General features: G+C 51.7%; 1 protein-coding gene across 6 annotated transcripts in view; it reads left to right on the forward strand.

The window, feature by feature from the left end:
- Positions 1 to 5,855: 5,855 nt before the first annotated feature.
- The window catches only part of WNK2 (WNK lysine deficient protein kinase 2), an 89,195-nt gene continuing 81,328 nt past the window's right edge, over positions 5,856 to 13,722 (forward strand). For 3 of the 6 annotated variants that reach the window (XM_066195719.1, XM_066195714.1, XM_066195715.1), the window contains exon 1: positions 5,857 to 6,786. In XM_066195719.1, coding sequence (XP_066051816.1) covers positions 6,082 to 6,786 — 705 coding nt within the window. In that variant the 5' untranslated portion in view covers positions 5,857 to 6,081. Of the gene's footprint in view, positions 6,787 to 13,722 lie in introns of all 6 variants that reach the window. The other 3 variants (XM_066195718.1, XM_066195720.1, XM_066195716.1) reach the window with 2 other exon arrangements.

Raw genomic sequence — 13,722 nt, forward strand, 5'->3', positions numbered from 1 at the left:
AACAAATTTTGGAATTATGCAGTAATTTCAAAACAACTATTCATCATTGGTCAGATTTGGAGTAGGAAAGGTGACAGGCTGGCTGTCTGAAAAACAAACCTCACCTTCATGAAGCGGCGCGGAGAGATGATGCTCGATGTAAATCACAGAATTGTAAAAGAACTGTGTTTCTGCTGACTAAGCTGCCCTTCAGGGAGAATTGAACACAATTCCCTGGGCACAGCTGGCTCCTGGGCTGGGGAGCAGCAATCACACCTCATAAATCCATACAGCAATGAAGATACTGCCCATTAACTTCTGTGCAGCACCATTAAGCTTGTTTATTTAAGGAACCTGAGAGGTAATGTGGTGGCATATTGTTATGCCTATTAAAATCTGTAGGAATTAAAAACATGGAGCATTTTTTCAGTCTGAACTTGTCATGCATGTTAAAATGATGTCTTGTACCAGTGTCGCCCTGTGGGGCAAACAAAGATAAATGGAGGCCAGCCCCTCCTGAGGAGGGTGGCACACACCTTCCTGCCGCTGGCTGCCTGGCTCCCTGACCTGCAAAGTGAGTTTGCCAACAGCATCCATCATTCTGACATACAGAGATGCTTTTTTACACCTTTGTGATTAGTTTGTATTAACTCCATGACTTAGAATCATAGAATCAGAGTCATTAAGGCTGGAAAAGACCTTTAACATCAAGTCCAACCATTAACTTGAGATCAACTGATACTTAGGAAGATGTTCTTTACTATAAAGACAGGCAGGCCCTGGCACAGGGTGCCCAGAGCAGTTGTGGCTGCCCCTGGATCCCTGGCAGTGCCCAAGGCCAGGCTGGACACTGGGACTTGGAGCAGCCTGGGACAGTGGGAGGTGTCCTGCCATGGCAGGGGTGGAATGGGACGATCTTGAATCCTTCTAGGATTTGATGATACTCGGACCAGTGTATCTCTATTGTCTCTGTAAACAAATAGAACAGAACACAGATGATCTAACGGAGAATATATTGTGAAACTGGGTTTTTAAATGATCATTATTGTTCTTTCTAAGAAAAAACAATTGCTACATAACACTACATTAGGGCCCATAGCACATGTGCAGGTGTAAGAGCATACCCTGGGTGCAACTGAAAGAGGCTCTCAATAGGTAATTGACCTGATTTCAGTCGGGTTATAAATTATATAAAAAAAACAAGTTAATAGAAAACTGGAGGCCAGTACAGAGGTTTCCATGATCTCCTGAAAGCATTTATTTTAAACAAATAAAAAATTTCTCAGTATCTGAGAACCTGAAAGTCAAGCTGGTTGGACTGGACTGAACTTCCTCACTCAAAACTGACAAACACGGAAAGAAAATAAGGGCTGTTATTGAATGAAAACGGTTCTTTTTCTTCCTTTTAAAACTAACACTAGCTATTAACTAGGACAAGCTGTCCTGCTCTGTGTCAGTGAATGACTGACTGTTCCTGCCAGAAGTGAGGGGAGTCAAAGACAGACCTGTGCTAATCTGCTTGTCAAGTGGAAATGCCCATCTGTGCTCTGGAGCGACGTGTGCCTCACTCAGCGCTGTGCATGGAGAGAGATCTTCACCCTGGGGAGGAGCATCTTGGCTTTCATTCCTGCAAAGAGCAGTTCTCCAAGTCAAAGGCTTGATTAAGGTCACAGTCTGAGGTAGCACCTTCACTGCCTGTTAGTTGAAACGTGCTATAATTTCCAATGCCATCTGCATACCAGTCAGCTCTCGAGGGTGAAGCTGCTTCCTGCTTGCTCTGATGATGGTTGATGACCCAACAATCAGGAAAACGGCAACTGTTCATCTTTTTCCATGCCTTTTAGTAATAAAGCACACAGATGTAGTATGCTGTGTGGGTAAAACAACATCCTCGTGTCTGTGTGTCTGCTGGCTTGCACAGGCTGACACAGGACAGCAGGAGAATCAATAACAGGCTTCTGTCTTGGGTAACTTGAGGAGAATAGAGGCAACCTCATAAAATAGCTTATCACAGGATGGGAAAGGTTAGAGGGGACCCCAGTGGGTCACCTAGTGCTCCTGCTCAAGCAGAGTCATTCTAGAGCACAGGATTGTGTCCACAGACAGTTTTGGAGTATCCCCAGTGATGGAGGCTCCACAGCCTCTTTGTGCAGCCTGTTCCAGTGAGAGGTCCCCTGCCCAGGACAGATGTTCTCCCTTATGGAAAGGTAGCTTGGAGGTGACTGTTCCATGGCTGAGGGCTTTGGGTAGATGGCAGAAACACAGAGTGTGTGGTCTGCATTTTGGGTTTCATTCCATGTGCCTGCTGAGCATTCCTCGCCCATCAGGCATGAGCTTGGGACTGCTTGAGCACAGGACATGGGAGAACTGGACACTGGATCCCTCCCCAGCTGCGTGTCCACTGTGGTCATTGACTCTGGGGAAGGCCTGGAATGCCAGCTCCTGATGGCTGAGAAAAAGTTCTCAGTCTGCTGGGCAGCACCTCTCTGCTGGGAAGGGCCATTGTTTCCTGCCATGGAGTGCTGGATCAGACTGGGGCCAGTCCCAGAGCTGCCCATGCTGTGCCATGCCACTCTGCAGGTGTGGCACTGCCCGAGTGGGGTGTGCCCTGTGCTGTCACACCTGTGCCCAGTCCCGTGCTGTCACACCCTGCCCACCCCTGTGCTGCCACACTGCCCAGCCCCGTGCTGTCACACTCTGCCCAGCCCCGTGCTGTCACACCCTGCCCAGCCCCGCGCTGTCACACTCCCTCCAGCTCACTCACCTGGGGACCTGGAGCGGGCAGAGGGCAGCATGGAAAATATGGAACAGCAGACATGGGAAGAAGCTTTTTCTTTCCATTTCAGAAATGTTAAACATCATCCATGTAACAGACTGGGCACTTGGTAGCGGATCACGATTAAGTTCGTGACATGCAAATTTTTGCTGAGTTTTCAGTAGACAAATGGACACAGGAAGAGCCCTGGGCACCTTCTGGCATTGGACAGCACAAAACCTCAGCTGTGAGAACAGGTCTTGTTCCATCTGTGGAGCCCTGGGAAGCGGCCAGGGGATACTGGCGCAGCTTGGCAGTGCTCGTGTGTCCTCCTGAGGCAGAGGTGGGATGCTCCCTACACCCGTGGGTGTGCAGATTCCCTCTTTCCTCTGACAAGGCCTGGCAGACAGGGAAATCCAGTCTCTTCCTTCCCCCCCCCCCCCCCCCCCTATTTTTCTTGATTGTGGGTTTTGGGGTTGGTATTTGGTCAGCTCTAGAATATTCCCTATTTTCTCCTGTCCACCTGCAGAGTGAAATGCTGCCAGCTACAGTTAGCCCTCTCATTAGCCTGAATCTTACCCTTTTTCTACGTGGTGGTGGGAATTTCTGTTGCTGGGAAGAGAGTTCTAGGACAATTTATGTAATAAGTAGGAGAAGGTGTCGGAGCTCTTCACCTTCCCTGCTTTTCTCCTGGTAACTGCAGACTGCTCTCTGTGTACCAAATCTCCATCTGCAGAGAGGTGCAGAGCCCAGCATACAGGACTAATGTCAGGGAATTTGGGTTTCTATACAGCGCACAAATCTGTGTTTCATGCCACGACTGCAAGTCCCAGAAATATCACTAGTATTTGAACACTTCAAAAAGCAAACCAGTTCAAGATCAAATGCATCCATGAGGCTGAATTATTAGTGAAGTGTGATTTGTAAAAATAAAACCAGCAATTCTATTGACAACAACTACCTGGTTTCTTATTTTAAAAGTTTTTTTTTTAATTGTTGTTAACTAAAAATTAATTAATTAAAAGAAGAACTAATTATGGTAGCCTGACAGACAGCTTCCTTTCCCTCAGAAATCTCAGGGAATAATTACTTGGTAAATCTCTTTTTATTTTTCTTTATTTACTTAAATTTTAATTATGAAAACATATGGTATGTTTGTATGAACCTAATACTTGAGAAAGCAGCTTGGCAGTAGTGGCGACCAGAGTCCTTTAGTGAATTTACAGAGCAGAAATGTCACAGCTGTCACAGGGCACAGCCTTTGGCAAAGCCACTGTCCCGCATCTCTGACCTCACCTAAAGGGGAATTACAGAAGTTAGGGCTGGAAGGAATCTTAAAGCCCATCTCATTCCTAATCCTGCCACAGGCAGGGACACCTTCCACTATCCCAGGTTGCTCCAAGCCCTGTCCAACCTGGCCTTGGACATTTCCAGGGATGGGGCAGCCATAGCTTCTCTTGGAAACCCCTTCCAGGACCTCCCCACCCTCACAGCCAAGAATTCCTGCCCCACATCCCATTTAATCCTGCCCCACATCCTGTTTAATCCTGCCCTCTGGCAGTGGGAAGCCATTCCCTGTGTCCTGTCCCTCCATCCACTGCCCCCAGTCCCTCTCCAGCCCGCAAGGGGCTCTGAGCTCTCGCTGGAGCCTTCTCCTCTTCAGGTGAGCACCCTCAGTTCTCCCAGCCTGGCTCCAGAGCAGAGGGGCTCCAGCCCTCTGATTATTTTTGTGGAATCCTGTGGACCAGCTCCAACAGGTCCATGTCCTTCTTGCACTGAGGCCCCCAGAACTGGGTGCAGTGCTCCAGGTGGGTTCTTCGAAGCACGGGGGGGTATGGAGATCCAAGTTTCCCTCTATCTAGGCTAATTCCAAGTGTTGGTCACAGTGAATGATGGGGTTAATATCCATAGAGTGATTATTGAACTGCCTGGAATAAAGAAAAAAAAAAAACCCAAAAAGACAACCCAAGGTCGTGAGGCTTGTCACGCGTTGTGACCTGCCGTGCTGTACGCGGGTGGGCTGTGAGGTGTTTGCAGTGGCCACACCTGAGTCGGTCCCTGGTCCTGTTTCGCATTTGAGGAATGCTGAAAGACACTGGGTGCAAAGAACATCCAGTTCCCCTCAGGTCACCTTCCCTTTGCTTGCAGCCGTGATGATCGGCTGCTCGGCACAGCCACCTCCTGCACCCAGAGATGGGCTGGAGCTGAGGCCCGCGCCCCGCACCCACCGCACAGGAGCCGAGCGCTCGGGGAGAGGCTCTGGGGGAGATGTCTGCCAGTGATGCACTCGGGGAGGGGTGCTGCGGAGGGAAGGCTCTCGGGGGATGCTCTGGAGGGGATTCACTCGGGGGATGCCTGCCGGGAGGATGCTCCGGGAGGACGCTGCAGGGGGACGCTCTCCGGGGATGCTCTCTCGGGCCCTGCGGGCACCTGCCGAGGGGCGGACGCTGCCGGGCGCGGAGCGGGGCGCGGAGCGGGGCGCGGGACCCTCCCATTGTCTGCGGCGGGGCCGGGCGGGGCGGCGGCACCGGGGGCCGAGGACGAGGGGCGGCCGCCCACCCTCCGCAGCCTCATTGGCGGCCGCCGAGCCCCGGTGCCTTAAATGGGCGCCGCCCGGGAGCGCTGCCATTGACGAGCGGCGGCGGCGGCGGCGGCGGGCGGGGGCTGCGGCGGGGCTGCCGCAGGGTGCCCGCGGGCAGGGGCGCGGAGCCGCCGGGCGCGGAGCGGGAGGCGCGGCCGGGCCGGCGCTGCGGCGGGGGCGGGCTGCGGCGCAGGGGCGGGCCGAGCCGAGCCGCGGAGCCCCGCACCGGCGACGGCTCCCGCGGCCCCGCCGCGCACCCGGGCAGGCGCACGCTCGGCGGAGCCGCCCCTCCTCCGCCGCCCGCCTCCCCCGCGCATGGCGCTGAGCGCGGCAGCCCCCGGCTCCGCACGTAAGTAACGGCCCCCCCGCGCCTTTGTGCGCGGGCCCGCCGCAGGTGAGGGGCTGCACCGCTCGCCCCCGGCCCCGCACGTAAGTAACGGCCCCGCACGTAACTAACGGCCCCGCCGCGCCTTTGTGCGCGGGCCCGCCGCAGGTGAGGGGCTGCACCGCTCGCCCGGCGCTCTCGGCCGCGCCCCTGCCGGGCACCGGGGGCGGGGGGGGGGGAGAGCCCGGTCGGAGCGGCCGCGGCCCGGCCCGGGGGCTCGGCTGGTCGGAGCCCCGGGGCCGGGGGAGGTGCCCGGGGGCCGGGCCGGGCCGTGGCGGCGCCTCAGGGCTGCGCTCTGCCCCGCGCAGGTGGCGGCGCGGGCGCGGCTCGCGGTGACTCCCCCGGGCCGGGGCGGCGGCGGGCGTTGAGCCCTCGGCCCGGATGGAAACTGGGGGCGATGCCAGAACGGCACCTCGGCGGGGCGGCAGAGGCGGCGGCCGTGGCGGGGTTCCGGCGGCCGCCGAGCCCGGCGCTGCCCCGGCTGCGGAGACCGGCGTGAACATGGATGGACCCGGCGGCGGCGGGAGCGGCGCGGCCGCGGACACGGACGCTGCTGCGGCCCCCCGGGCCCCCGCCCCGCCGCCCCGCGGGCCCGGCTCCAGGGACCCCAAGCTGGTCCATCAGCGGTTCCTGCGGAGGAGCGTGGTGGACTCGGACCAGGAGGAGCCCGCCTTCGACCTGCCCGAGGCGGAGCACCAGCGGAGAATCATCCTGCTCCCCAAAACCAGGAGGATAATCGCGGAGCGGGCCAAGGCGGGGCAGGGGGCGGCGGAGTCGGCGGGCCGGGAGGCCGAGTGCTCCGGAGAGCCGCGGGCAGCGCCGACCGCGGGCAGCGCCGCGGGCGCCGAGGAGCAGAAGGAGCCGGGCAAGGATGCGGAGCGGAGAGAGGCGCAGGATGCTGCCAAGGACCAGGGCAAGGCTAAGAAAGAGGAGCCCGAGGAGGAGGCTGACATGAAAGCGGTTGCCACCTCGCCGGATGGCAGGTTCCTAAAGTTTGATATTGAACTCGGGCGGGGATCCTTCAAAACGGTCTACAAGGGTCTGGACACGGAGACGTGGGTGGAAGTCGCGTGGTGTGAACTGCAGGTAAGCCTGGCTCGTTCTCCTGTGCTTGCCTTTTTTTTTTTTTTTTTTTTTTTTTTTTTCCCCCTGCCTTATAAGACGGGAACTGTAGGCAGCGTGCCGGTGTCATCCCGAGCAGCTCAGCCCTGAGCAGCCTTTATGGTCACCATCGCTTAGGATCCAGTGTCTAACTATAGCGCAATATGCCCATTGGCTCCGGATCCACCACCTTATGTACACTCCTCCCACGCTTAACCCCCTCGGGCCGGCGGCGCCGGGGCCGCGCAGGACCCGCCTGGCGCAGGAAGGTCACGCGTGGCTCCCGCGGGCGGAGCGGAGCGGAGCGGGGATGCTCGGCCCGGCCCCGCTCGGGGCAGCGGCTCCCCGTTAAAATGTCACCGGCAGTCAGGGATTTGAGCGCGTTTGCGGGAGGAAAATTTCCTTTTGTCTTATGGCTTCATAAAGGCTGAGGAGCTGCTCCCCCCGACCTTCCCTCTCCCCTGCCGTGAAATTTTCGCTGTCCTGGTGAATCAGACCTCCCAATATGCCCCGGTGCTTGCCTTTTTTTAGGCATTATGTGTGCAGCGTTTTGGTTAGGTCGAAGACTTATCTGTCCAAATACCTTTGAAAACGTGGATTTTGACGTTACAGTTCTAGATCTTCAGAATGCAGTAATGAGAACGAAGGTTTAGATGCTGTCTTTGGCCGCTACCCTGTTCTTGGTGGGTTTTGTAGCCTTTGGTAAAAATCACAGTAGTACATGGTTAATTTTTTTTTTTTTTTTTTTTTATTTTTTTTTGCTTGTAGTGAAACTTAGAGTGCCTTTTACCTCACTTTTGTTGGCATCTGCTGGAATGAAACCTGTGTAAGAGAAACACCTGATACAGACTTAATGGTGTTTTATTTTCAGCCTGAGTTACTCTGTAGCTTAAGTGAAACGAGGGTAACTCTTCATTTTAATTTGGGGTCTTTAAACTTCCACTGCGTGGCTGAGCTTTATGGCCTACAAGAGTATTTGAAACTGACATGGAAATAATGCGTTATTGTAAGTCTGAGCTCCTGGTTGTTTGTTTACATTTTAATGTTGGCCCAATCTGTTTGTAAATTACTCCTGGCTGCCTGGGATATCTGGGGATGGATGTGCAACTACGACTTTATTCTCTGATGATTTCATTACACGACATAATCATAATTCACTGCAGCAATGCTCTCTTAATAAGAATTATGGGGAACACTTCTCAGTCTTTCCAGTTGTGCATTCCCTGGCTTTTATCAGACGGGGATGCAGAATGAGAGACAGAGCAGCCAGGCAAGGTGTGGTGGGCTGGTGGTGAGGGGCTGAACCCCACTGTGCTCCAGCCCGGGGCCCTGGAGGGTTTGTGGGGAAAGGGGGGTCTGGGAGATTGTTAAGGGGGTTTAAAAGGGCTGCTGGAGGGAAGCCTGAGGGCAGGCCTGGGCTTTGTGTGGCTTTGCTGGGAACTGAATCCGGGATGTGTAAGGCTTCTACTTCAGCAGCCTGAAATCCACACGGGATGGTGGCTGGGATGCTGCTGGAGGCAGGTTGGAAGAGGCTGATGGCTGCTCCTGTCGGTCCAGGCCGGCCCCATCACTGCAGAGCCATTGCACAGACCCAGAATTCAGCAGCATGTCTGGTTTTCTCACGATGCTCTAGCAGAGGGATTGACATAGATGGGTTTTGCACAAATTTTCTGTAATAGAGCAGCTTTAGCGACCAAAGCCTGCCAAGTGTATTGGTGATGCTTGGAAATGCTGCAAAGTCTGGATCATGCACACCCAAGGAAGAGACTGGGAAGGGAAAACTGCAGTGTGAAAGCTTTCTTACCTGGTGAATGGCCTTCTTATCCGTAGTTACTCTTGTTTAGGAATTATTGAACTGACTGTGTGTGAAAAAATCTTCGCTCAAATTCCCATTGGTTTTCACTATATGTGCTTCAGCCCAAATCAGGTCTTACTGCTTGATTTTTTCAATTTAATACGGAATTTGCTTTAGGCCTCTAATCGGGGGAAGAAAACTATTGTTTGGCTGCTTTAGAGAAATTGTTGTGAATCCCTAGGAGGAGGCAGGGGCTGCTGGGTCTCCTTAAACTCGCTGTGTGCAGTTTTGAGTGGTGCCGGAGGTAATGTGAGATGGTATGTGACTTTGGAAGCCAGTACTTCGGTCTGGATTGGGAAAGCCTCATTGAATGACAAAAGCCTTTAACGACCAGGGGATTAAAGCCTCTGCCTCTGGGCTGGATTTGCATGGAGAAGGCAATGGGAGAAGGTGTGAATGGCTGTGTTGTCTCCAGCTTTTTGACTTGCAGAATACTTTCTCAGTTCAGCTGGGTAATTTTAGGGAAAACATACAGAGGATGCTGTCAAGTAAATCACTTCATTAATGGCTTTTCTTTCCCCCCATTTTTGGTGAGCATGCCAGTTAGATCTGCCCCGATTTGTCTTTCTCTGCGCAAATTTGAAGTTCCCTATAGGTAGCAGGAGGCTGAGTGGAAGCCATCACATCACTGTGCTGTTGGAGACAAAATGCCTTCCTCTGCAGCCTCACACCATCAGAACACAGCCCAGAGCCTTTCTGGGGAAAAAAAATTGCTGCAACCTATAGTTTTTTTTCTTCTGGAGATGCGCTTGTGCTTGTTCCAGCTGGAGCGGGGAAGTCAAAGCGGGCAGCGCTGAGGTTCCATGCAGGCATTAATCCTGCCCTGGCTCAGCGCTTTTTCAGCCCACTTGTGCTGTTGCCTGTGTGTCTGTCTTTGTCCGTCTGTACAAAGCCTCCCGAGCCATTCTTGTTCAGTGGCTTTATTTCATTGAAAAGGTGGCTTTAGGGTTCAGAACTGAAGTCATAGCTCTGATTAGGGCGATCCAAGCGCTAACCAAATGATCTGGGCTTTAGACCTGTCTGAAGAGGTGAAAGCTGTAGTTAAATTCTAGCTGGAAAATAAGGCTATTGTTCCTTCACGAAGCTGAAGTGCCAGAGCAGGATTAGTGTGCCCTTGCAGTTTTGGAAGGGCTTACATTCCAAGGTTTTCAGCAGCTATAATTAATATTAATTGATGCCGTACAATCGCTGTGTGGTGAGGCTTTGGCATAACAGTATTGCAGTGTTGCACTCCTAAGTAAAATGTTGGGTCATGAATAAGGAATACAGGCTTTGCCACTCGCCCGCCTGCAAGCCAAATATTCCTTTTAGTTAGATGAATGGTTTCAAAATGCCCATCATGTTTCCCTCTGGGAATATATTGGGACTCTGCAAAGAGTCAGACCTGGTGCTGTGAAATACGGAGGCCTCATTGTACTTGTTGATGTTGTTGTTGAGAAATGGGTAAAGGTTGGGCTGTCTTATCCTGCTGTTGCAGGAAGGTGTGAGATGCCTGGTGATCATCACAGTCTTATGGTCCAGTATCAAAATTCCAGGGTTTTTTTCCCTGAAACGGGTAGTAACTCTGGGATTTCCACTGGTGTGGTAGTTTGGCTTTTGTAAGTGTCCTTGCTGCCTGGCAGCATTCATCTGATGTCGAAATAGTAGCAGGCTACTATCTGTGCTGGTAATTTATTGGCCCGATAGACTTTGTAGTGTAAATTAACAGAATAATTTAGAAAATCTGGGAGAAGAAAGGAGACAGAGACTATACCTGAAAGCTTGAGTCTGGTATTGCTGTCTGCTCACAGTAAATGAACTTCAAGGCCAATTTTGTCTGTTTGCAGTTAATTCCTGTGGATGTGAGGTCTGTTTAAATTGAAACAATTGCTTTACGGTGTCAGTGTGGAAGTATCACTGGTGTTAGCAGAGCTGTTGCCCTGGCATGGAGAAGCAGGGCAGGGATATGGTAGTGAACTATTAATAGACTGCTTCTCAAATTCAGTAAATGAAATAGAGCTGGGTCAGGCTTCACGTTCTGCTGGTGAATCACACGACTCTTTTCTTTTGCTTTTGAGCACGTTGTGCCTCAAGGTTGATTGTGCGCTCTTTTTAATTTTGGTGAAACTCTTCATGCTAAATGTGTGGGTCCAGCTGCCACAAGAAGAAATGGCTTCAAGTCAGAGCTCGGTGTAAAGGATATTTCTGGTCCCTTTGGTCATCTCATACCCACAGCTGATGGGGGTGGAAAAAGCTGATGTTGCAGGCTGTCACCGTGGCGATCCTTGCAGCTGATGCACAGTCTGACATGAGTGAGGTTTACACTGATGGCATTGTTTTGTGGTTGGGGTGTAACAGAGGTTTGAGAGTTCAGAGGCAATGGTAATGGTGTGCTAAAAGGCGCTGGCTACTGCAGTTAACGAGTTTTGATGTCTGAACATTGGAGGTGCTGCAGAGGTTTGAGTGTCTGCTGGGAGGTGGAAGCCCTACTGTCTGGGTTGGGTGTGAAAGCGTCGTTGAGGAGGGAGGTGTGGATAAACCTCTGCTGCCTCAGGAGCTTGCTGCAGTGGTTCATGTGGGTTCCCTGCTGAGAAGTTGGGTTTTTAGGTTTGCCACGATGTGGCTGCTGATGGCCAGCAGCCGGACACTCGCCTGGGTGGTGTGCATTAAGCTCTGGGCTGGCTCTGCTGGCCAGAAGACATAAATACGGGCTGAGTGCTGATGTGTGGTGCCTGGACAGGCCGTAGGCACAAGGCAAGGGCAGCCAAAGGTGTGTCACACGAGATGTGTCACACAAGATGTGTGACACTTGGCACTCCTGCTAGAAGGGATGTCTTCGTTGTGCTGCAGCAGGAGGGGCTTGCAGATTGCAGCTGGAGAATATCCAGAAGGGTCATGTGGAAGCAGAACTGCTTCGCTTCATGTTTAAGTTCATATATATGAAGTTGTTTGGAAATATCTTTTCCCTGAAGTGACACTGGTGGACAGCATGGCTGCTGTCCCTGGTGTGCCTGAAACCCAGGCTGGCCAAGAAGGGCAACAGAGGATTTTCCTCGTGGTGTTGATAAGTCCAGTGGAAACATCTTCAGTCCAGTACCTTGCTGTTGCTGTGTATCTCTGAAAGGAGGGAACAGCTCCCTGCTCCTGCTGCCCTCCTGGGAGGCAGAGGTCAGCTGTCCTGCAGGATGGGTCACAGCTGCCTTCTCCAGCATTGCCTGGTTGCTTCTGCCTGGGCTCTGCACCACAACAAGGGTACTTGTACATCCTTGTAAACCCAGTTTCTACATAAACCACAAAATAGAGCCCCTTTTACGTGTGACTTGCTCTGGAATGGACTGATCTTCAACCCATAAGTGACTTCCCATATCCCTGATTAAAACCCCATTTCCCTCTAAAGGAATCAGCTCAGACAAGTAAACTTAATGGCTTTGATTAATAGTTTTCTAAGAAATGAAAACCTAAAAGGAAATGAGCATTTCTTTACCTCATTTGTAATGCTTTTGTGGAGGTGAGGCTGTACAGTAGCCTGTAGGTTACTAAAGCTATTAATTAATCTTTTTCAGATTCTGGAAGTCCTGATATAATCCATTTTTCTCTACTTTAAAGGCCCTTTTGTTTCATCATAATTCAGAGAATTTGAATGTAAACCTATATGGATGATGGCTGCTTTATTGTTTGTTTGGGGATTTTTTTGTTTATTCATGTATTTGTGGTGTTGGGGAACTGTCAGGTATTTTCCATTAACTTTTTAGGAAAGCATGAGCCTTGATAAACTGTGGTTCAGAACTGAGCATGGTAATGTGATGTTCTGTATTCCTGAATTAGCAGGGCTTTTCCAAAGGCAGTGTCAGTGCATCTCACATGCTTAAACTGCCTAAAACCCAGTCAGACTAAACAGATAGAGGTAGGGTTTTTTCCTTTAGCTGAAAAATAAAACTTGTTCTCTATTCTCTAAAGTAAGGATTTATTAAAAAAGAACAGATGACAGTTGGTCACCTCATGTATTGAGAACTGAGTATTGATTTTACAGAAGCAGCATAAACCAGGCACTGCCTCTGTGCTTCCGAAATGGATGTTCCTTTCCCTCACTAGCGCGTGCTCAAAGGATTAAAACTGTGGTGTTTATTCCAGGTTTTTATACAATAAGCAGCTTTTTCACGTGTCCTTTCCTGATGCTGGATTGTTGCAGTTAGAGGAGCATTTCAGGTGTCCCATTGTGCTGGCAGGAGCTGGTGCAGCTGTGGTGCTTCACTGAGCAGAATCAATCCTGCTGTTCAAACAGAACCCTGGGGAAAGTGGGGGATCACAGAATTTCCAGTGGATGTAGCTCATTGCTGCAGGCCTGAGCAGCCCTGCTGAAACACTGGAATCAGTTCTACAAGAGCCAGATATTATCAAAATGGGTTTGTTTTGTTCCAGGCTTTGCTGATTAATCAAGGAAAGCAGGCATGGCTGTGTGCATCTGAACTTGCTTTGTTTCTCTTTCCTATGTGTGTGTTTGGAGAGTTGTTGCATATAATAAAGCAGGTGTTACACTAATGAAATGGACTTGCTTTTACGTCAATTATGATAACACTTACGTGGCTAAGGATGGCAGAATCTTGAAAGAGACAATGAAATTGCTGGAGATGTGCCCCTCACTTTCCTTAGCTGCCAGGGTTGTAGTTTAAGGGCTTTTTTGGTAAAGGCTCCAGCAAGCCTTGCACTCGTGGGGGGAGCTGGGAATGAGTCTCCCCTCTTGGTGTGAGTTCTTTAGTCTAAGTTTGGCTGTGGTGGGAGGGGAGATGGGCAGTGCCTCTTGCAGGTGTCCTGTAAGAGCAGAGTGGGTGCCACAGTCCGCTCTGTCTCAGTGGGATGGGTGTGCAGCTGGAGGAATGGCTGGAGAGCTGATTTCTGGGTCCCAGCTCTGTTCACATGTGGGGGCACATCCCGAGGCTGAGGCTGTTTGGGATGTAGGCTGGAGCTCTTGCAGGCACCTCACCTTGAGGAAAGGCCCAGAGCCCTCAGTGTGCTGGCAGCTGAGGGCTGGCTGTCAGAGCCCCAAGTGCCTTCAGCAGAGTGCATTTGGACCCAGGTCAATTTTATGC

Source organism: Chamaea fasciata, unplaced genomic scaffold (genome assembly GCF_029207755.1).
Source record: "Chamaea fasciata isolate MVZ Bird 193981 ecotype frontalis unplaced genomic scaffold, bChaFas1.0.hap1 SCAF_13, whole genome shotgun sequence".
Lineage (NCBI taxonomy): Eukaryota > Metazoa > Chordata > Aves > Passeriformes > Sylviidae > Chamaea > Chamaea fasciata.